Raw genomic sequence first — 25,575 nt, 5'->3', positions numbered from 1 at the left:
TTTATTTGATCCTACATTAGTTACATTCTTTAGCATTTGAAGTTTCCTTGTTCAAGAGAGAATAGATTACTTGTATTTTTTCAGCATTTGGAGTGGTCACAAAACTCATAACAACAGTACTGTCAGCAAGACATTAAAAACCCTTCACAAAACAAATGAATCGGCCATAAAATTTAAATACCTCATTGATTAAACAAATAAGAAGAGTGTTTAACTAAAGACATGTCAATAGAATAATGAGTGCTTCTTGAGTCAAAGAGGGCTATAACTTCCATCCTGATATGCCCTTAAACTTTAGGGCTTAGGGGAGAATATTTTTGATAACAATTGCTACCAATACTACTTCTTGCTCAGTCTATAGATTGCTATGAAAATTTGAATTGTTTAAACCTATGCTCCAAGGAGTTTCTGGGACGGAGACATTTTAAGGGATAGGGACATGATTTACGAGTACGGGTCGAAGGGGACAGCTATAAAATATAGGGAATTTTTAAATCTATATATATATATATATATATATATATATATATATTATAGAGTATTAGACTTTAGAGACATAATTCAAATATGCATATCATAACATTGATAAACCATTCACCATAGAATCACAGATTCATAGATAGTTTAGAAGATCAACACGTGGAAATTGAAAAGTAGCAAGATTAAAATCAAAATGACAATATGATATATTTGAATATAGCATACAATTAGCAAAAATGCCCAAAGGCTCCAAATATCAATGTATCATCATCATGCATGAAATCAAAATGACATAATGAAAGTAAATACTAGAAGTGTAAATGAGATGTCTAACTCCATAATAATCAAAAGCAATAATGTATCCGAGTATCTACAAAGCGAAAAGCCAAATATATGGTTATCCTCTAGGAATCTAAATCTATATCTAAATCAAGATCAACGAGAGTCTCTTCCTCTAAATCACTAGCAGGGGTAGGCAAAGGATCCTCATCCAATGCAACACCAAGTAGCCCTGGAGGTGTGTCATCCTCATCAATCTAAAATGTAACCTCGGAATTAACATCCCAACGTAGTGCTCGAGTTTGTCGATACTCAACACTGTATCACTCCTATAGTTGCAATACACTATGAACACCCACAAGCTTCTTCGATCATCTAGAGGTAAGGTTGTTCCTCTTGACTAATTGGATGAAGTTGTATGTAGATCAATTCCTCTTTGTAGCAAAGGAACTTGTAACATGTGAGAGAAGACGGATGGGAAGGCCTTTCAACTCAAGTGTGTTTCTACCATGCCATGTCCACCATCCAATCAAGTCCCTTTGAGCTAATGTAGCTCTATCAATCCTCGCCTCTGGTCTACCAAATATAAGACCACAAAGATTGGCAAAGTCAAGCCATTGCCCCCGAATTTTTGCAACATCCTCTACATTATACATTTTTGAAAGGGTCTTGAAGAAGCCCTCCTTCACCTATATTGAACAAACAAAAATTTAGAAGTTAGAGTTTATAAACTTCACAAATTAAATCAAAATTTTAAAAACATATTAAAAAATCAGAAATCTTAAACATAAATTAAACTCACCTCCTCATCAGCAGATGGAGGCACTCTCCCAGGCCTTGGTGCGTACCATTTTGGATTGACTACATAGGCTGCCATATGAAGTGGGGTGTTCATATTGTTTCACCTTTTCATCACAATGGGCTTAAGATGCTCCTCATAGAACTCCAAAGTAGGTTCCTTGTCTTCAATAGCTTGCTTGATCTGCCCAAGCATGCTATTAAAGGTCTCATAAATCTCTCCAAGGCTAGGAGAGTCACTATCAGCATCTCTAACTTGCAAGTGAGTAACATCATATTTTTTTAAAATTAGCAAGTGCTTAAATCGGAAAGATTTTTAATAAATCAGCAATAATAATTATGATGTCAATTATTTAAGTTTCTTACCTCATTGTGGTCCACCAGTTCTCATCCAGGATTCTTCGTTTGACAAGTCTTCCATCTGGGGTGCTTGATTCATGCCATCTATTCCACTCTGCATTGACCACCATGGATTTTAAGGTCTCTTGGACCTCAAGCATCCTCTCCAACAAAATGAAGAAGCTAGTATATCTAGTGTCCACAGGCTTGAGGAATTCTTTTTTGGAAAATGTGCTAAATAATACAAGAGATCTGTGATGATTGCAAATAAACATTTGCACATTTCTAGCCTTGGACACCATAGCCTTTATCCAATCAATTTTTCCAAAGTCCTTCAAGGTGTTATTAAATGCATGTACACAACATGGGGTCCAAAAAATGTGTCTATAGGTGCTCTCTACTATCAATCCAGCTGATTTCCACAACTAAGCTGAATCAGTGACTACTTGCACAACATTTGAAGCCCCTACCTCTTCTATAGCATCCTTCAAAATCCGAAATTTGAAACATGCATCCTTCTTTTTTCCTGAACAATCAATGGCTCTAAGAAAATAGGACCTTGTTATACTAGTGACAATAAGATTGATAAGTGGCCGATGTTTGATATCAGTCCACCCATCCATGATGATAGAACATCACTCATCTATGTTTGTCTCATTCTCATATCCTTCATCAAAATGTTTACATTTGAGTACTCTTTATCAGGGATAGTGGTGCGTAATTTAGTCTCTCCTGGTGGTACAAATGAGGGACCAGCAGCATAAATATCTTTGCACATTTGTTTATAGAATGAAGAACAAGAAACATGGAATGGTATACCATGAGCAAAAAGAAATCTGCTAATGGACTCTTCATCTCTCTCTTTTGCTTGTATGTTAAATAAACCAACCACATTGGTATCTCTCTTGGCCTTTCCCTTCCCTTTACCAGTAGTGCTAGTGGGAGTGAGTATGGGACTGAATAAGGGTGTGGGTGTGGTACCTATAGTACCCCCTGATTTCAATAACTCCCCCTCCACATACAACCTATTGGCCTCAAGTTTTTCATCATCTTTAATTTTTTTTGCAACCTTTCACCCCTTGTCCACCTATTCATATAAGATGACAATACACTCTTGTGTAGCTCCCAAAATAATGTTTCTTACATATATGGCACTCCCATTCCCAACTACCCCCCGAATTTTTCTTCTTATTCTTGACTATTTTTGTGGCAAATTGTTGGAGAGGTTTCTTCGGGTTGAATGGGCCTTTGGCATATTTTTTTAGGGCTTTGCAAGGGCACGCAAATGGATTAGGCATTGCATCTTCCATGGGCACATCTATATTAGAATCAGTTGAAGAATCATCCATGGCTGCCCTAGGTCTTTTTCTTGGTCTTTGTAAATGTGACACTGGAGTTTCTTGCATGGCAACATCCATGCTATCACTACTTCCCTCACTCTGACTGTTGCTCATGTTTTTGCCTTTGGATTTTACAATGTATTATACTGCTGCTAGTTATGGAAAAAAAAAACATTTCAATGTTTCATTCAACGTGCCCTCTTTGTCATTGCAAAAAATGAAAAATGGCAACAAACAACAATAAAGTTTGAATCAAACAAAAAGAAAATAAAAATCATACTTGAAGAAGAAATGAAGTCAAAACATCCTCTAGCACCTCCAAAATGCACTCTTGTTCTGTTGTTGTTTTCCTCTTTCTCTTCCCAACTTGCAAACAATACTCTTTTACCTTTTGTTATTTGAAGCCACATTAGGGTTCCCTTATTTTAGTAATCTCCAACGTCCATGTGGGGCCATGGTAGAGCTGCTGTCCCCCCGTTTCTTGGCTTTTTTTTTCACACGTTTCGGGGACTGTACACCTTTTCCCCAATTCAAGACATCGTAGGGGACGGCGAAACTAAGTGCCCACGTCCCCTTTTGTACCTGGTACGAGGACCAGCCTAAAGAGGCCAAGGATGCGTCCCCGTGGAACACAGGTTTAAACGCATGGTACCACCAATGTTTGTAGTATTATTCTTCCATCTTGGTATTATGCTTCACATGAATTAAGATTCTTAAAGAATTCCATACGTAAAAGTTCCCCTCCTGTTATTTTATGTTAATGCCATGCCTTAATCTTTTCTGAAGACAATCTTGTAGTCTACTCCATCAAAACTAATTTGGCTTGGTAGTGACGATATAACTTTCTAAATAAGGTTTTGTATTTATTCTACCTTAGAAAATACAAATTACAATTTATCTCCAACAGAGGATTAATGACCAATATTCCAATAATAGATGTTTGGAGAAGTTGCTAAGGCCTCGCCTCTGAATCCAAGGAATACACATTCGCCTAAGTCTGGTGAAGTCCTACAAATTAGTTAAAGTAGATTAGTATTTGGTGGACGAAAACATTTTTAAAAATACTGATAATTCATTTCACTTTCATGTTATTACAGAACCTTCCATTTAATGGTGCCACCAATTCTATCATTTATATGCAAAACCTTCAACATTTCGATAAGTGTACCCTGTCCCATCTACAGATAAATTAATTAGCAAATAATATTTTTTTTAAATTGTCTTAATCTGTAAGACTTCACAATTTTTTGTATCCTAATGTGCCAAGGGAAGATACCAACTCTATCTAGTATGCAGTGATTTTTTCAAAACTAGTATGCAGCAATAGTATGTAAGAAGATAATCAATTCTCATTGGAGTTAATAACAGCAATCTCAATATTCGATAATAAAATGAAGTCAAACTTAATATTGATTGCAAATAAAGAAATCGTCCCACGAATTGAGCACTAGAAACTAGCACACAAATAAAGTAATAAGATAATGTAGAAAGGAATGAACTAGCAATTAAGGTACATTTTGCAGTGGTTAGGGAGAATTATTAGATAGCAATCAAAGTAAAAGAAAAGTATCCATTAAAGATTAAGGACTGTGTTAACAAAAGAGTGAGTCTTTCCAAATGAACACACTTTTCAAAAAGATACGCCTCTTCATATGGAAGCATTAAAGTTTCTTCCAGGGGAGGCATCACTATAAGAGAAGAGAAAAGACATCGATAAGGACAAATTATAATAATAACTCGGGTCAGCGATTCCTTGGTATGAGTATCACATGATATATATGTTGCATAGATGTACTTTGATGATTGTTCTCTATTTGAATTATGTATGCATTTCAGAGCTAAAATTATTGACTTCCTATATGTAGATATACACACACATTGATATATATACATCTGCATGCCTATGGCCTAATATGCATTCTATTGCAGAATCATGAATGTTGTAATATAGAATTTGTATAAAATAGCATTATTGTCTGCTAAAAATAGCCGTGTTATGGGAAATGAGAGATTCGCAAGTGGCAGAATGGTGACAAGGTCACCTTCTAAGCATGCCACCTCATATTAAGTGACAACAAGGTCCCATGGGCCAAAGGGGAACAAGGGGACTGGCTTCAGGCTTACGAAGGAGGGACTTTCAGGGCACCCTCTTGTGATGATGCTCATAATCCTTATCCTGCTAAATGTGTGTTCAATCATTTGAAAAAGATTGGAGTTGCAAGATGGAAGAAAATGGTAATAGGACACCACACTAGCTATGCCACCTCATATGTATGGCACAGGCCACATGAAGCCAAGAGGGATGGTAAAGATCACCTCATCAAGTCATCCTACGGTTGAGTCGTCTTAAAATTAATTCTAGCTGGAAATTGATTTCTCCTAAATTCCTAATTTATGTTTACCCCTAATTAAAGAAATCTGATTATAAATTATACCAGAGATGATTTTGGCAATTCTGGCGATTTGGTGATACAAACAAGGCTGGGTGGCTTTTCCTGACTCAATGACTCGCCTTGGTGATTTTTTCCACTAAATTGCCTGAAATCGCTAATTCAGGCAATTTGATCAGAAATCAACAAAAATTGCCCAAATTGGCCATGTGGTAGCATACTTGGACAACTTAAAAACAAAAAAAGCACATTTTTTAGTTTTTTTTAACATCTCTTTTCCTTATAACCCTAAAAGGCCTTCTATTTGTTTAGTATGACAAGAAGAGAGGAAAAGTGAGAGAGAGGAAGAGAAAAGAGAAACCATAGGTTTACACCAGCAAGAAAGAAGAGTTGAATTTATAGCTTCAGCTGGATTGATATTCTTGGTAAATTACAACAATCTGATATGTATAATAGTAAGCACACACACACACACACACATATATATATATAGATTGTGCTTTATTAATGCATTCAAATTCATTAATAGCAAACTAAGTTACTATATTTGCCGCAGCAGATTGCACATAATACAGTACACTGAAATATATATATTACATGCTATGGTGGATTGGGGTTACTCATATTACGCATGATCATTGCATATAGAATGTATCATAGCACTTTAAGTGCCAACTAAATGATTAGTTGAGTCATGGTTACATAAGACCAGGACCCTTTGTGGGTCATACCACGTAAGGGTTCCTTACATAACCATGACCTGTCACTGATCTATTTATGTTGGGTATCAATTCAGAGAGAAATCAATCACAGCGGCAATTTCCTCTTCTGCATTCGATACACATTCAAACAAGTTTCAATCATTATCTCTGGCATATATAATATATTACTGTCAACTTTATTATATATATTTCTGTGAAGATTTATATAAACTTTGTCATGTATAACATATAATTCTGAACAATCAGAATTGTAATCATAAATTATATTACATATACTTTTGCAAGAAGATTACTTCAGGTCAGTGGATACAAAGAAGAAATATATAATTATTCTCCATCTTCGAACCTACATTCCTTAACATGGTATCAGACCTCGTTTGTAGATAGAGTTTAAAAGGCAATTTCTGAAATTTTTCTCTTTCTAGAACATTTAAATCTATTAAAAGAGAGCAATCATGGGGAATGGAGTCAAACTAGAAAACAGACTTGATGGAGCATCAAACTTCGTATCATGGAGAATACGAATCATGATCATTTTTAGAGAACTCAAATTAGAGCAATATGTGGAAGAGAACAAAACAATGCCTGAAAATGAGCCTGATAAAAAAGTATGGAAAAGACATAACAATAAAGCCATGAAAATTATAATTGATTTTGTAAAAGATCACATTCTTCCATTTATAGCATAATCTACAACCGCATATGAGATGTTTATGACTATTCAAAACTCATATGAAATCAATAATACAAGCAGATAGCTTACCCTAAAAGCACAACTCCTTCATATTAAGACGAATAAAGGACAAACTATCACATCATATTTCATGAGAATACCTGAATTAAGAGATCAACTTTCTACTCTTGGAAATATTGTAGATGATCAAGAATTATCATTCATAGCTCTTAAAGGATTGCCAACTACATGGGAATTCTTCATTCAAGGGGTTGGTGCCCATCCTACTCTAACAAAATTTGATCAACTCAAGAAGAATCACGAATGATTACAAGAGGAATCATTCCTAATAAAGAAGAGGAAGTTCAAGCCTCGCATGTGAACTCAAACAATAAAAGGAAGACATGATTTTAAGAAAAGAGGAAAGAATAATCAACACTATAAGAAAATACGAAAGAATAATCAACACTACAAGTAAAGATATTTGTCAAAAGTTCAATGCTACAAATGTGACAAATTAGGACATCCTCACATGTATTGTCTAGAAAGAAAGAAAGCTCTTGCCAATATAAATGAAGTCAAGGAACCTAAAAACTCACTATTCTTCCTTGCCTTATCAAGTGAGCTAAACTCTAATAAAAATGCTTGGATAATTGACATTGGAGCATCTAGACATATAACTGGATTCAGAGACCAATTTGAAACTTTCGAAGAACACTCAACTGAAGAAGTCACAAAAGGAGATAACTCCACTTACCCTATGAAAAGAATTGGGACCTGTTCAATTCAACTAAAAATTGGAGTTACTTTACAACTAAAAAGATGTTCTATTTGTATCAAGTATCAAGAGAAATCTAGACTCTATCTCAAGCCTAGCAGATCAAGGGTATTGCACCACCTTCCAAGAAGATTAGGTCATTTCTTGGCCTAAAAAATTAAATATTAAAAATGCAATCTCTACTGGATTCAGAGATGGAAGTCTATATAAACTATGTAATACTCAAAATCTAGCCTTAAATCATGAAGTTATAAAAAACAATGAGATCCTACACAAAAGACTAGGTCGTCTACATTTTTGCGCTCTACCCTTCATATAGAAGATTGTGAAAGGCATCCCAAAATGAAGAAACATGTAAAGGTTGTGCATTAGGAAAGAACTCTAAAACATCCTTCCCTCATAGTCAACACAGATCTAAGATTGTACTTGAACTCGTTCATTCTGACTTATGTTGACCAATGTCAATACCTTCCCTAGGAGGATACTTGTATTACATCATCTTTGTCAATGATTATTCTAGGAAAACCTAGATCTACTTCCTAAAACTAAAAGAGCCAAATGAAGTTCTATCTAAATTCAAAGAGTTTGAAGCCTTAGTCAAAAATCAAACCAAGAAAATTAAAATCCTAAGATCTGACAATGGAGGAGAATACATTTCTGAAAACTTCAATGAATTATGCATATCTGTTGGGATTAAGAGGGAGTATATAGTACCATATAATCCTCAACAAAATATAGTAGCCGAAAGAAAGAACAGAACCATTATTGAAGCAGCTAAGGCCATGATGCATGATCAAAACCTTCACATAGCATTCTAGGTTGAAGCCTCCAATACTGCAGTATACATTCAAAACGGATGTCCTCATTCATTTTCTAGAAAATGTAACACCTGAAGAAGTCTTCTCAAGAATCAAACCTGATCTAAGTCATCTAAGAATCTTTGGGTGCCCTATATGCATATTATTATACCTAAGGACAAAAGCACTAAACTAGAGCCTTCAAGAAAGAAAGGCATATTTGTTGGCTATAGTGAATCTTCCAAAGTTTACAAAGTATACATACCAGGGTCAAGAACAATTGAAATCAGTGGAGATGTTAAGTTTGAAGAAGATGTTGCCAATAGTGGCATGTTGTGATGGTTAAGTTGTTGAGTTGTTATCCTTGCCAACAAGGTCCAAATCTAATGGTGATGAGGTCCCCTATTTGTGGCCTCACTGGTCATAGCTCCAAGTCAAAGCGTTTACCCCTCCTTTAAAATAAAAAAAGTTTGAAGAAGATGTTGTATATAAACACTCTAAAATATAGAAGAATCAAATGATGACCCCATCCCAGAGTTAGATGAAAGTTCTATGATTGAGAGGGAGAGTTGTATAGAAGATAATGGACCCACAACCCCTAACCCTAAGTATGACTCAAATCCACTCAACAAGAAAAGAACATTATGAGCAAGGAAAATGATTGAAGAAAATAATGTGGCTCCTAATAAAAATTTTAAAGAAAATAAGAAAACAACAAGTCACTCATGTTATGTTAGCCATATAAATGAGCCCACTCAATCAAAACCCTTAGATGTTGAAGAAGCCTTGAAATCACAAGCCTGGAAAGATACCATGATTGATGAATATCAATCCATATGAAAGAATGATGTTTGCGCCATGTTAGTGAACAGATTGTCCTTCGAGGAAATGTGTACAAATCTAACCCTGAATGCCCAAGCAAGAGGACAAATAAGCACCAACAGTTGGATAGGTTATCACTTGGTTGATAACCTTCCTCTGAATTTTATCGGGTACAGCTCCCCGTATAAAATATACAATGAATTAAATGTAAATGCTTTTACCAGAAAGCATAAAAGGACAACAGACATCTACCCGTAAACACATAGTAGATGCGAAACCTAAAAGCCTAAAGAAAAGAAAAGCAAGGAGCAGCAAATGACACAAAGTTCATTTACTGAACGCTGCATTACATAGTAAACATGAGAAAATGTCTTCCATTCTCTTGAGAGAATTGAAAATCAAAGCTTTTAAAGATATTTCAAACTGATAATGTAATAAGAAAACAACGATATTGAAATGCAATTCAGAGAAAACTGAAAATGACACAAAGTTCATAATCAGTGGAGGGAAAATACAGCATAATCAAAGTTCTGATATACTTAACCCTCAGTCTCCCTTCCCTGACTGCAAAAGATCACAAAGTATCTTGTGCACATTACAACCAAACCACTGTTTTAAGAAAGACAGAAACTCCTTTCACAATATTACATCAGCTATCAAAATCCTATCTCTATCTCAGACACACAGTTCTAGAAAAGAAAAACAGCCCTTGCTCTGCCTCTCACAGCCTCTCAAGAGAATGGAATCATCTTGCAAAATCCCCTCCCTGGCTGAAGCCCAAAGTCTACAGTCTGGGAGCCGGAAGAATGGAACCCCTGTTTGCTTAACGCTTTCAATCTTTATAGAATTTGGTGGCAAACTGTTCAATTTCTATAACTGATTCTTGCAACTATCCCCTCTTTGGTTGCTTCTATTCCCATCTTTTCAGTCCTTGCGTTCCTTTAAAATTCTCCCTCTCTTTACCTTGTATCTTATTTTAATTAAGAATTACAAAAGATATACACTACTCTCTGGCAAGTGACATATGGCTGATGACTCATCAAATCTTTTCTTTAAGATTATCACTTCTCTGAGTTAACAATCACTTCCTAAGGTAAAGTGACTTTTGCTTTATTTAAACTGATAATCGGCTCACTGTCTGTTCCCACGTGTTTTGTATTTTGCATTAATTTTGGAAGCTTGAACTGACTCAACCATCATGATCTCGGGTATCAAATACCGTGGATGCGTTTGAGCATATGTATGTGAGAAAGGCGCCACCTCTTCTTATAGAAGATTCAAACTATCTGCACCAGCTATTATAATGATTGTATTTGCACTCGAGGAGGAATATTGTATGCTTTGTATTGAACATTGTGTCAAACAGTTCGTCTACATCCTTTGGGCCTTTGATCAAAATGATTGCAGAGGATTTCAAACATCATTAGCTCACCTTTCTTTTGTTCATGCCGTGGGTTGGGGTATCTTTGCACAGGTCTTCTATATGTCCATTCACTAAAGTGACTATAAGAAGGGTGTCAGCTTACAACCCTCTCTTGAGCATGCGTAGCTTTGGAGCTATTTGGACACACTTCTATCTCCATCTTAAGTAACTGACTGTGCTGACAGTGTTGAATTTATACACATGTGTAGGCATAAGCAAAGAATGACTTAGAAATGTTTCTTTAATAGAGTAATGGTGACAGATGCATCAGATTCTATTATGGAATCCTCGCCCTGTACTTATGAGTACGTATTCTTTATATTTTTGCAGTTCATACCCGATTATCTTCAACTTGAAGGTCATCTTCATGCCCAACGCTATACCCAATGATTGTCACACGTATTGAGCCTGAGACCATATGGGTTTTCGAATGATCCACACTGCACTGTTCTCCATTAAAGCCGAGATCGAGCTTGAGTCTTATTCACCTGATAGCATATCATATATTAATGCTGAAGTCTTTCCCTCGATTTTATCTCCATATTGACATGAGATGAATGATTCATGGCTTTTCAACATTAGTGCGTGGGTTCCATCCTTGCGGATCTTAGCATAGAGAGGGTTGGCATGATCGATACTCATGTGCCTTTGCAGATTGGCACCATTGTTACCTTGTGGAGATACGTATCCTTACATCTGCTCTTAGCTTTTAGTTGAACAGTATGGTGATGCTTTACAACTCGGGTTTTATAATAAACTATGGAACTAAGACGTGGTGCATAGTCTTGATTCATGTTTGGTGAAGCCTATCCCAGTCGAGCGGTCAGCATATACTTTGCTATAATTTTATCAATGTTTCCATGCCGTAAGATGTCCAATTGTTAATTCTCTGCAACGGGAGAATCTGCAGGTTCCAACACTATTTTTCCACAATGTCTCCATTCATAGGCGAGTCCCTATGACTTGATATATGTTTACTCCAATGTTCTTTGTTGAATACTCCACATACTTTCATCTTGAAGCTCAAATGATACATTGTCCAAGTTCTATGTAGCTTGCGGCTTTAAGAATCTCCAATAATGGATTGGCAATTATCATCAAAATGCTCTAGCTCACATGTTTTCCCGTAATCTACTGCAACCACGTAAGTCAAGATGTGAGAGGGACACCCGATTTGTGATATTTTGGGGCAACACTTTTAATTGCTCGCACTCACAAAAGGTTCACATGCTCGAGCTCTGTCACTACTGCAGTCACCAAGGATACGTATGTATTTGTTCATCTCTCTCTTTGAACAACCTCATTGAATGATGGATTATTGCTGGTTGTGGCTCTCTGTAGATGTTGGATCTTCGAACATCAATATTGAACTCATGTTGAAAACTAGAATTTGCGCTTCAACTTTTGTCAGCCAATGAACTTGGGAAATGAACCTTTTTAAACCACTAAACTGGCCTTCATCTTGACCTGTACTTTGCAATTTCTCAAGTCTATGAACTGGCAGAACCTCAGCTTAAATGATGAAATTCTGAACTTGTTGAAACTGACCCTGCATTTTCAAACACATTTGGACTAACAAATCTGCATCTCGAACCACTTTGAACTGCTTTGAACTGAGTTCAAAGCACTTCAGAGAGGTTCAAAACCTAAAACTAAAAGTTTTAAAACCATGTCCACATTGATTGAACATGAAACATTCAATCAAGATCGAGCTCAAAAACTAATCATGTATCCTGAACTTTCTTGAATTAATGGATTTGCATTTCGAACTTTGATTGAGCCTTTGAATCATCGGACTCATTGAATCTTTGAAACTGTTGAGCTGGTGGAATCTGATTAAGCCGACGAAGTCTGAGCTTGAAACATGAATTGAGATTGAATCCGGGTGCTAAACTAAACATGGGCTCTGAACTTTTATGAACTGAAAATTCTGCATTTCAAACCCAGAATTTGAACTTCGCTTGTATTGAACCTGCAGGACGGGTTACCTGAACCATTGAACTACTTTGAACTACTTCGAACTGAAATTCGAAGTGGTTCAAACTCTGCACTTGAAGTTTTAAAACTGTGATCATATTGGGTACTAACACGCCATTGTACCAAGACCCAAAGACAAATTTGTTGTTTCCTCAAAGTGGCTATTTAAACTAAAAACAAGCACATGATGGCAATACTGAAAAACATAAAGCCATATTTGTGGCCAAAGGATTCTCCCAGAAGGCAAGAATTGATTACAAAGAAACATTTGCTCCTTTTACTCGACATACATCTATCAAAACCATCATTGCAATTACTACATCCAAAGGGTGGAAGATACATCAAATGAATGTAAAGACAACATTCCTAAATGGTGTCAATGATGAAGAAGTATACCTGGAACAACTAGAAGGGTTTGTTATCCATGACAGGAACACACATGTATGCAAACTAAAGAAAGCTCTTTATGGTCTTAAACAAACCCACAGGGCATGGTATGAGAGAATTGACAGTTACCTTATTAAATTGGGGTACTCAAGAAATGAAGTTGATCCTAATACATACTTTAAAGAATGAAAGGGTGATATGCTAATACCTGTTTTCTATGTTGATGATCTTCTAATAACAGGGGAAGATCACCTTATTGTAAAGTGTAAACAAGACCTTACATCTGAATTTGAAATGAAATATTTAGGTCTCTTACACTGTTTTTTGGGATTAGAAGTATGTTGTTACGTCCAAAAATTTTGACTTAATTAGAATAAGTTATAGCCGTTGAGATGATTAGTTAAAACTATCACTTTCTTGATCATGTGAAAAGGGAAGTTATAATTCACCATTTATTTCATGTGGAAGTGGTTGTTATAATAGAATTGGTTATTAGTTATCATGTTTACTTGTTTATGGAAAAAGGTAGTTAATCGTTGCTATAGTTATTTTGCGAAATGTTCTAATATTGATTTAAATGGGAAAACTTGTTATTATAGTGGAAGTGTTGCACTGGTGGTTGCAAGAGCAAATGAAGGGGAGAAAGCATTGCTAAACGGGATTTAAGGAATGGGGCCACTATTCTAGTCCATTTGTTCGATCGCCATGTATGACCTCTAACTACCTTGGTAAAAATCTAGCGACTTCACAATAGGGTACACACATGAGCTACTTGGACAAACATATAAAACATATATATATCTAATACTTATGACAGATTTTTGTGACAACTGTAAGATGCATGGAGCATCTACAATAGCTCAAAATAGTAAATTTTGATAGCCCAACAGAGGAGGTTTGAATGGGGAATCATTTGAAGACGTACATGTGTTGTTTGCATATCTTTAGGTAGTTGAAAAATGGGGCAAAATGTTATGCATGACCCCATCGTGTATCTTCCTCTAAAAGCTACCTTGTGTTGTATTTCTCTATAAATGGTAGCCTTGGAGAGTATGAGTTATCTAATGTTTGCAAGTGAAGCAATATGTTGTCGGTATTGATTCAGAATTTTGAATTGTTGATTGAAAACACCTGTTAAAGAAGCAGTGTATTGCTATTGTATTGTAACTGTTATTTCAATAATATGAAGAAGTAAAATACATACTTTTGGAGTGTGGGGTTTTTCTCCCGAAAGGATTTTCCACATGATGTGTGTTCTCTAGCATCCTAATGCATGTTATTATCTCCTTGTAATTGTGTTTTTTTATTTTGTAAGAGTTCAGATCAATAAAAAAATTGCACTAGATCTCCCCCACAAGATTAATGCTAGGAAGCATTTCCACAACTTACTTTCCTTCAAGTTAGTATTGGAGCCTGGCCTGTTTTGCTTCCATTGTTGGGTGGTAGGTTTTTTATACTGATTTAACTGAGTGGGAGCCTCTGCAGACTATTTCAAAATCTTGTTGCAGGAAGATGGCAAGCACATCTCAAAAGTAGATGGCAGCAATTTTTAGTTGTAAAAAACTCACAATTGAGATGCTCGTGGATAGAGATCTATGGGCTGCAGTTTCTTCGACAAATCCCCAAAATACACCCCAAGATGACTGGGATAAAAATACATTAAAAACCCAAGGATTTGATAAGACTCTATCAAGCTGATTTAGTGCTGCTAAATATCCATGAAGAGAAGTTTGTGAAAGATCTTTGGAAGAAGCTTGGAGATATTTATCAAACTAAATCCTTGGTAAACAAGTTTTTTTTGAGAAAGAAGATGTATTCTCTGCAGATGGAAGTCGGTGGATCCATTGTTGATCGTCTCAATGCTTTACTATGATTGTTCCTCAGTTGGCAAGATCAAGGAGGATTGTTCTATGCTTTCTTTGTGTTCTTTGCCTGACTCACCGGACCGCCTTTTTATTGCTATTGGGAGTACAACTACCAAGTTCAAAATTTGAGGTGGTAGCATCATTATTTTCTAAAGAGATGCAGAGGAAAACCTCTGAGGCTCTTGCAGTTCATGGTAGATCAAACGAGAAAAACAAGAAGGACAAGAAAGATGTAAGATGCAGCAGTTCCAAGTCCAGTTGGAGATCTAAGTGTCCTAGAAAAATCCAAGGCAAAATGTTGAATTGTGGAAAACATGGTCACTTCCAAAAAGATTGTTAGGAGAAAAAGAAGAAAAGGAGATGCTCTAACATAGATTCAAACAAATCCTCACAGGATGATGATGAAGTGTTTGTCACAATCTTCACGACCCATGAATCAGAAGATGTATGGTTGATAGATTTAGGGGCATCTTTTCACATTATCGCACATCATGGTTGGTTTTCAAAATATAAAGAATATGATAGTGGGAAGGTGTATCTCGGTGATGACTACCATCAAGAGGTCATATCGGTCATAGACGTGTCAAGATTAGATTTCCGAAAAGTAGAATGAAGGGGATCAATGGTGTTATGCAAGTCCCCAGGTTTGGCATAGAAACTACTCTTTGTAAGTTGAGTGATGTAGGTGTACAGATCGTTTTCTTGCAAGGAAAATGTAAGATGACTAGAGGTTCTACAGTGATTGCTAAGGTTGTTCAAATTGGCACCTTGTGCAAGTTGGATGCATAAACAATTCAATGCAATAGTGCTTCTATGGAATCTAAGGAGAGAACTCTAGATTCTTCATCCTCACTGTCAAACCAAGTTGTGAAGAGGATTGTTGTTTCTACATCAGATGGTTGTGCTTTCTGGATACCTAAGGGTGCCAATGCTTTGGAGATGAAACTTCCAGCAGAGAAAACAATGTTATGACACCAAAGACTTGGTCACATTGGTGAGAAGGGACTCGTAGCCCAGAAAATAAATGTCTTGTTGGGGGACTTGATGATTGTAATATTGAGTTCGATTTCTATAAATATTGCATATATGGTAAACAAAATCATGTTCACTTCGACTTTATTTCTCACAATTCTTCTAGGTTATTGGACTTGATACATTCTAATGTTCTTGGTCCTGTCAATTTTCCTTTGATTTCAAAATCTGCATTTTGTATCATTCATTGAATATGACTACAGCAAGAGGAGATTTGTTCACTTTCTCAAACACAAATCTAAAGTCTTTAGTTGGTTTTATAAGTTTAAGGCACTTGTTGAGAATCAGAATTGTAGAAAGATTAAGTGTTTGAGGATTAATAATGGTGGTGACTTTTGCTCCGCAGATTTCGACAGATTCTATAAGGATCATGGGCTTGAGAGGCATAAGACAACTCCATAACCCCCTCAGCAAAATGTTGTTGCAAAAATAATGAATAGGACATTGGTGGAGAGGAGTAGGAGTATGCTTACTAGTGCTACCCTCGGCAATTTTTTTCTTCTAGAGTTGTAACCATTGCGTGCTATTTGGTAAATGGATCTACATCAGAAACCTGTAGATAAGACACCTATGGAGGTGTCATACGGAAAGAAGCCCTTATTGAGACATCTCAGAGTATTTGGTTGTGAAGCTTATGCTCATGTTTCGAGTGAAAAAAGATCTAAGTTGAAGAACAAGGCAATGAAGTGCATCTTTATTGGCTATGGTGTTGGTTAAAAGGGTACAAGCTCTAGGATCCAATGGGGGAGAAGGTTCTCTACAACATAAGTGTTAGTTTCATAGAGATGAAACCTTCCACTGTTGATCTACAGCTTGAGTTCAAATTCCTTCTACCCCTAAAAAAGATGGATATGGTTATTCACCAAAAAGGTTTGGATCGTAGAAGCATTAATCTGCATAAAATCCTGATTATACCTGATTAATCCTGAATTCCAGAGCTTGCCAATTTTTTCCCTCAATGACCTGATTTTCAATGGCCTTTTTGCATTTAAATCGTATTAAAATCCCTAAAAATGACAAAAAATATATATTAAAAAATCATTGCAAAAAACTATGAAAGCCTACAAATAAAACTCATGAAATTGACGAATCACTCAGCTTGATCCTGAGATGGAAGTGAAGTCAATGAGGAATTGGCTTGGAAAAAAATTTGCAATTCTGTCCTTTTAGCTTGTTTTCTAACCTCGAAAACCCTACCCAGAGGAGAGGGAGGAGTAATGGCGGTCATCAACAAAATCTTCAAGGGCCTCAATCATCCTAAATTGTCAAGGGCATGCGAGATAGTGTTGAAGCAGCTAATGAATTTGTTTTAAATCGTAGTTTCAATATGAATTGATCTCTTTGCACACCTTGACTCATGAATTTTGATGAAATCAACTAACATAATTAATACTATAAACTAATCTTAAAATTATTACTATTAAGTATTATTATAGATTGCCCTTTCAACAGGAAAGCAGCGAGCCCCTATAGTTTATAATTAATATTATAAAGTAGGTTTCAAAATACTAATTATCATTGACTATTAATATGTATTAATAGCATAGAAGTTGAAAATGGGAGAAAATCACATAATTAATCCGGAGTTGGCATGTCCACTGATCTATTCTCAAAAAACTGAGACTTTTTGGTCACTGACTCAACTTTTTTTTGCAATTTGTTGGGCAATTAATTGGCAGAAAGCAACAGTTAAACAACAAAAAAATTATGGGAAAAACATGCAGTGTGACATTATTGTCTACAAAAGTCATGTGTGACGCTGAAGACACAAGTGGGAAAGTTGGGTTGAAAATTTCACAAAGTCCCGAAGTGTTGCAGTGTCAGGAAGTAGCATGGGAGATAGACAATTATAAAGATAATTTTCCTCTCTTTCTACATTGAATATATTGTATAGCTTGATTATACTATTTCTCTTTAACTTTGATTTTGTTTGTATAAATTTCAAATATTTGAATTGTTGCAATATGAAGCAAAATAAGACCGTAGCAAAGCTACCTTATTTATTTGTTATAATATGATCTAAAAGAGCAAGGTAACAAAGTTTTGCCTAATTTATTTTAGAGAAAACAAAGAACCTACAATAATCAATATAATCATTTTAGGTTTGTCAAGTATAACATATAAGTTTTGACATTTAATCATAGTGCAAGATATTTATACCTTTACTCAAATTTAAATTAAATAGTTTGTGTAATTCATTCTTCAAGTTCAACATCTATAAAATTGTTTTGGTATATACGTGTATATATCACTTCACATGTGTGTATATCAGGCCAACTTTGCATTTAATTGTTTATTGAGTATATATAATAAAAAGAAACTTGAGAGAATTCTTGAAAACGAATTATCCTACTTATCAATTGATGATATTAAGGTGCTTCCTAATAAATGGTTCATAAGGCACAACACATACTGAAGGTTTTGCAAATATCATTGCAAGCAAAGTGGGCTTAACCTTGGAGGAAACTCTTTGGTTAAAATGTGCTTGAGATGGAGAAGTTCTGGGATGCGCGACTTTTTGGGAAGTCTCGGTGTTTCACCTTTGTGAGCATCACCTAGATGCAATGAGTGCTAAGTGTTTCATTCATTCTCATGAGATCTGGGTTCTTTTGAACCACTACTTATGAAACTTGGGTCAATGAGTTTGACTAAAAAACTACACAGATGAATCCTGATAGCAATATCACAATTTGACTTGCTATGGATAATATCTCCTACTTATCAATTGATGTGCTTAACAGCCTTTCTAATGAATGATTCATAAGGCACAACACTTGTTGAAGCTTTTATAAATGAGGTTGCATGCATAGTGGGCTTAACCTTGGAGGAAACTTCGTGGTTAAGTGTGCTTGAGCTGGAGTAGTACTAGGATGGTTGACCTCTTGGTAAGTCCCGGTGCTTCATCTCTGAAAGCATCACCTAGATGCAAAGAGGTGAGATGCGTTTTAATGAACCACTGCTCATTAAACTTTGGTCAATGAGTTCGACTCAAAAACTACACAAATGAATCTTGATAGCAATATCACAACTGGACTTGCTGTGAGAAATATCTTCTACTTATCAATTGATGATCTTAAGGGGATTTCTAATGAATGGTTAGTAAGGCACAATACTTGCTAAAGGTTTTGCAAATGGAGCTGCAAGCAAGTGGAATTAACCTAGGAGGGAACTTTATGGTTATGCACACTTGCGTTGCAGCAGTACAGGGATGGGCAATCTCTGACAAATCCCAATACTTCACCTTTGTGAGCATCACCTAGATGTAATGAATGCTAAGCGTTCCATTCCTTCTCGTGAGAAATGGAATCTTGTAAACTACAACTTGTGAAACTTCGATCAATGAGTTTGACTCAAAAATGACATAGATAAATCCTGATAGTAATAATACAAATGAAGTCTAGTTATATGAATATGAAAGTTTTCTTTTATTGACAATATTCTACAAAGAAAGCTTCATTCTCATTTTGAAAAATAAGAAAGCTTACATCATATTTTGGTGCTACTTCAAACCATAGCTTGATTGATATTTATAATGTTTAAACTTTGAGCCCTCCAAGCTTAGCTTAAATATAACAGAAGGAAGTTGTGCAGGTGCTTTGAATCATTATATAAGTCTTCCTTCAATTTTTCACTTTTTTTTGCTATATCTGATTTTTGCCGATATCTGCAAAAAAAATTTCAATAAATTCTACACCTCTGATTGCCAATTTATTCCCAAAATGATTTATGCTTCTACAGTTTGGGTATTCATTGTCACATTCTAGCTGTATTTTTGCTTTGATAGCTAACATTGTTAAGCCTGGGACTGTTAGAGAGGCTATGGATATACATGATACAGATTCTTGGATGGAAGCCATAAATAATGAGATGGCATCTTTAAAGAAGAAAAATACTTAGGATCTAGCACCTTTGTCTGAAGGACGTAAGCCTGTGGGATGCAAGTGGGTGTTCAAGAAAAAGTCGGGTCTTGATGGTAGTGTTGAAAAACATAAAGCACGATTGATTTTGGTTGTGAAGGGGTATTCCCAGGTTGAGGGAATAGATTATAGGGAGATTTTCTCTCATGTGGCAAAGCTAACATCCATTCAGTTCTTGTTATCACTTTCTATAGTTCATGATTAGGAATTTGAGTAAATGGATCTTAAGACAGCATTCCTTCATGGTGATTTGAAGAAAGAAAATTTATGTCACAGCCAGAGCATTCTGTGGTAAAAAGTAAAGAAAAATTGGTTCACAAGTTAAAAAGGTCTTTATATGGGTTGAAACAGTCTCCTCAGATGTGATATCAGACGTTTGGTATCTATGTGTTGAGTATGGGATTTCAAAAGTCTAAATCTGATCGTTGTGTTTATTTCAATTGGATAATGGTTGCATTTTCATTATCGCATTGTATGTGGATTATTTACTATTTGGGAATGATCATTTGAATTCTGACTTGAAGTCTCCATTATCAGCACAGATTGAGATGAATAATTTAGGTGTGGCTAGGTACAATTTGGGGATGCAGATTAGAAGACACAGAGATAACAGAAAGCATTGGTTAAGCCAAAGTAAGTATTAATTCAGCATTGAAGAGATTCAGCATGACAACTTCTAGATCTATGATAGTTTTTGTTGCATTCGGAACAAAGTTATATGTGGAGGACTGTCCAAAATCTCCTTCTGAGTTGGAGGGCATGGTCGTTATACCATATGCAAGTGTTGTTGGCAATCTTATATATGCCATGGTTTGTACTAGATAAGACATTGCACAAGCAATAGGAGTCCTAAGTCAATATATGGCTAATCCCGGAGAAGTGCATTGGGATGCAGTTAAGAGAGTGCTCAGATATTTGAGGGGTCCTTCCAGGTATTCCTTGTGCTATCACGGTTATCCCTCTAGACCTCAGCATTCTGTGTGTATCTGTGGATATGTGGGCAGGTGACATTGACAGCAGACGATCCACTAGTGGTTATGTTCACAGTTTTTACTTTGTAAGGTGATGCTATTAGTTGGATGATTAAGCAACAAGTTGTAGTCATTTTCTCCACAACAAAAGAAGAGTATATGCCAGCTACTCGTGCTTGTAAGGAAGCCATTTCGCTTAGATGGTTGTGTTTAGATATTGGGTTTGATGCAAGATTGATTGCTATCTATTGTGAAAGTCAAAACGTAATTTATTTGGCAAAGAATCCAATTTTCCATGCCAGAACAAAACACTTTGATGTACAGTTTCATTTGTTCAAGGTATGGTAGAGGATGGGAATGCAAAATTAGAAAAAGTCGACACTTTCCCTAATGTTGCAGATGCATTCACAAAATGAGTGAGCATAGAGGAGCTCAAATGGTGTTCTAGATCTATTGAGGCCTAGTGCAATTAATCTATGGACCATTTGAAAGGTCTTAGTGGGAGAATGTTGGGACTAAGTTGTCTCAACTTTTGCAAATTCTAACATTGATTTTGTTGCACTTATTTTTTATTTTTTATTAACTAATTGCCTACAAATGTCTAGTCATCTAGTGGGACCCACAAGCTTGGTGACATCCTACCTGGCAATGACTATATGACATATATGTTGCATGTGAAGGTAGGCATCCCATTTTGAGAACCTTGACGAGTGTCAGCCTTTGACAGTTTTTATGACAAAATGGACAATCGGCAGAAGATATCTTTTGCATGGAGAAGGTGGGTGCCCAATTTGGTTTACGATGAATTGTAAGAGAATATGTTATTCACAGTCTGTCTATGACAGATTCTCTTAAAGCTGTAAGTTGTAACAATATTTATCATATTCTTATCAAAATTGTAACATGCATCTGTCATAGCTCAAAATAGTAAATTTTGGGTGCCCAACATAGGAGGTTTGAATGGCATGTGTTATTTGCGTGTTTTTTGGTGGTTGAAAAATAGGGCCAGTTGTTATGCATGATGTCATCTTGTATCTTCATCTAGAAGCTACCTCTTGTGGTGTATTTCTCTATAAAAGGTGGCCTTGGAGGGTATGAGTTATGTGATGTTTGCAGATGAAGTGTTGTGCTGCTAGAACTGACTTAGAGTGTTGAATTGTTGGTTAAAGACTCTTGTTGAAGAAGCAGTGTACTGCTATTGTATTGTAACTGTTCTTTCAGTAATACAAAGTACTATGCTTTAAGACTGTGGGCTTTTACTCCCTAAGGGTTTTCCCCACAACATATTGTGTGTTCTCTGGTATAATCTTTACCCATGTTATTATCTCCTTGTAAATGTGTTTTTTAATTCTGTAACAGTTAACATTTGAAAACAAAATTTGCACTAGATCTTCCCCACTAGATTAGTGTTAGGAAGCATTTTCCACACCTTAACTTCCTTTCAAATTTAATATTAATGCCTCTACACTTGGCATGGTGATAACTGATAGATCAGTCAAAGCATTTTGTGGTCAGTCAATAACATGTGAATTGCATTAATTCGATCGAAAGACTAATCAGATCATCATAATTGTTTGTTAAACATGGGAACAGGTAAATCATATAAGAAGTCTGTGAGACTCAACCTTAAGGGCCCATTTGGCGAGCGGAATAGGAATACGTATTCTGGAATACGTATTCCAAAAAATTTGAATTCCTTGTTTGGATGCACCAAAACGGAATTGGAATACGAAGTAAAATATGAATACGTATTCCAATTTTGGCCCAAAAAAGGGGTTTTGCAATTCCACCCAAAAGGGGTTTTGCATTAATTCGATTGAAAGACTAATCAGATCATCATAATTGTTTGTTAAACATGGGAACAGGTAAATTATATAAGAAGTCTGTGAGACTCAACCTTAAGGGCCCGTTTGGCGAGCGGAATAGGAATACGTATTCTAGAATACGTATTCCAAAAAATTTGAATTCCTTGTTTGGATGCACCAAAACGGAATTTGAATACGAAGTAAAATAGGAATACATATTCCAATTTTGGCCCAAAGAAGGGGTTTTGCAATTCCACTCAAATAGGTGTTATTGGAATACGTATTCCTATTCCACTTTTTTTTATTTTAGAAAACATAAATTTTGGGGTCCGCAAATTCCCATCAAATATTGGCTGAACCAAACGGAGAATAGGAATACGTAGCCCCATTTTCTATTCCAGAATACGTATTCCTATTCCGCTCGCCAAATGGGCCCTAGGGCCCGTTTGGTTGCTGGAATACAACCGGAATAGGAATAGGAAATTAGAATATGATTTGTATTCTTTGTTTGGTGCGTGGAATAGGAATAGGGAATAGGAATACGTATTCTCATTTTAGCCCCAAAATGAGCTTTTGTCCATTCCAAAAAATACCTGTAATTGGAATTGCTATTCTTGAATTCATTTTCGCTTTCTCAAATTTGATTAAATTTTCAAATCCGCTTTGACATGGGGTGAGCGCGGGAACTTTGTTTTCAATATTTTCAAATATTTCAGCAATTTTCCAATGGCGCCGATTGCATCTTCAAAAATATTTTCAAACGGCGCCGATTGCAAGTTAACCCTATTCCAATTTAAGCTTGCATAACCAAACAAGAGATAAACAAGATTGGATTGCCTTTTTCCATTCCTATTCTTCATTTTCCATTCTCATTCAAATTTTCTATTCTAATTCTCAATTCCTACGCTTGCAACCAAACGGGCCCTAAGGGAATTAGATCCTTACAAGAGGTTTTTGGGTTTAAGTCCTCAGGAAACAATCTCAATAACATTCAAGAAATATGGGGATGCTCCGTGTTTTGGAAGTCCATAGTTTCGAGTCTCTTAGAACTCGCTGAGACTCAAGCTGAAAGATCCCTAAGGATTCCAGCTAACAGATTCCAGAGACACACCACTTAAGCATTTGTTTTCAGAAAAAAAAATGAAACGTAAAGAAGTAAAGCCAGAATACTACCCAAGGAAACACCTAAATATCCTGTTTTTCTGCACCCACAATAGAAAATTCAGAATTTGCAATTAACTTGTAGTTACTGATTTTCTTCAGATTTCATTGAATTTGGAATCAATTAACAAACATTTTCCAAGAATTAGCCCGTTATAACGGCCCAGCCTAAGTAGAGTCTAGATCTCGAAACCATGTGGGAAACAATTCCCCTACTCTTTACTGTAGAGGGCGTTTCCTAAACATAATTCATGAGCATCTTCCTTCTCAAATAAAAAGAAGCTAAAAGAAGAAAGAAATCGACCTAGTTTAGGCAAGTCCGGAAAGATTGTCGTCGAACAAAGGTCAAAAGGAAACTTTGAAAACCAAAAAAAAGCATCTAAGATTTACCTGATCACAGACAAAATCGGCAGAAGGGACGACACGCAGCGCCCGCAGCAGAGACCTCATAGTATGCGTATGGACGGCTCCCTGAGGCATTATCTGATTCAATAAGTCATCACTTACGACCCTCCCATCTCCAGTTACGTGATCAAGATGTGCTTTGATTCGAAAGGCTCCCTCCGAATACTTAGGAAGTTCGGCCTCTTCCCCTCTACCCAACACAGCCTCCACATCTTCACCTCCCCTCGACATCTCAATTCTCTCAGGAAACATAGCCATGTTTTTTCCTTCACATATCGATGTGTCTAGGGTTTCGCTGTAGAAACAGTTAAATGAACCCCCGCCGGACAAATTTCTGCGACTGTTGGGATTGCTATCGAGCAGACCATAGATACGATTGAAGCCATTTCCAAAATAGGCCTCGCAGGAACCTGCTTTAGCTTTGACGGGACTGTGCCAGGGCATATATGACGGAAGGTCTGGCCATGGCTTCCCATCAAACGACGAGCTTTTGTGTCCATTATGCTCTGCTCTGTGAAGCTCGTGGATCCAACCCATTGAAGCATTGTGAAGAAAATTTTCGTTCGTAGAGGGAAAGTGAAAAAAATAGTAGCAGAGTATGTATAAATTAAATGCTGCTAAAATTATAAGAAATCCCCTGAGCTTCATAGCCATCGCCGCTGTTGTGAAGTTTCAATCTTCATTTATGTGTAGAATTATGAATTGTAAAATTTTCTGGCCATTCATGGCTCCAAACTTCTTCCGACAGGTGGAGATTCTGGTTGGCACCGGTGGTCAAGAAAAGGAATATGCTCCCTCTTTTTAATCGTACGAAACTTCTATTTGCATCATATTTACTTTACAGCTTGGAAATTAATATTTGTTAGAACACACACTTGCACCCGAAGGAGCGAGGGGTAGGAGTGACAAAAAGAAGAGGGGTACGCGCATAGTGACAAAAGTTACAAGTCGGATGTCTACATATGATTTTTTATTAGATATTTAATATAATATGAAAAGAAACTTTAAAGCTTAAAAAACAAATTACACATTGTTAATTTGAAATAGTTTCATTTAGTTGCTCTTAAATTCATATACATTTATTACAAAACTAAAAGATATGTAGAATAGTTAATGTGGTATATATTTTTCCCACAAAGTAAACTATATTGGACAAAGAATAGTAGATATTTTTAGACACTTTTTTGTTTGCAAGTTCAATATATTATATGTAG

At 36.1% G+C, this 25,575-nt stretch overlaps 1 protein-coding gene across 1 annotated transcript in view; it reads right to left on the bottom strand.

Moving 5' to 3' along the window:
* XYLT (beta-1,2-xylosyltransferase) overlaps positions 1–25,238 on the bottom strand; it is a 38,036-nt gene extending 12,798 nt beyond the window's left edge. Inside the window, exon 1 of the mRNA XM_089831971.1 lies at positions 24,347–25,238. Within this exon, the coding sequence (XP_089688097.1) occupies positions 24,347–25,015 (669 nt within the window). The 5' untranslated portion in view covers positions 25,016–25,238. The remainder of the gene's footprint in view (positions 1–24,346) is intronic.
* Between the last annotated feature and the right edge of the window lie 337 nt (positions 25,239–25,575).

This window comes from Cupressus sempervirens, chromosome 5 (genome assembly GCF_028749045.1).
Source record: "Cupressus sempervirens isolate cs-2001-9-10 chromosome 5, ASM2874904v1, whole genome shotgun sequence".
Lineage (NCBI taxonomy): Eukaryota > Viridiplantae > Streptophyta > Pinopsida > Cupressales > Cupressaceae > Cupressus > Cupressus sempervirens.
Note: the sequence above shows the minus strand (reverse complement) of the source record. Positions and strands in the feature narration are given on the sequence as shown.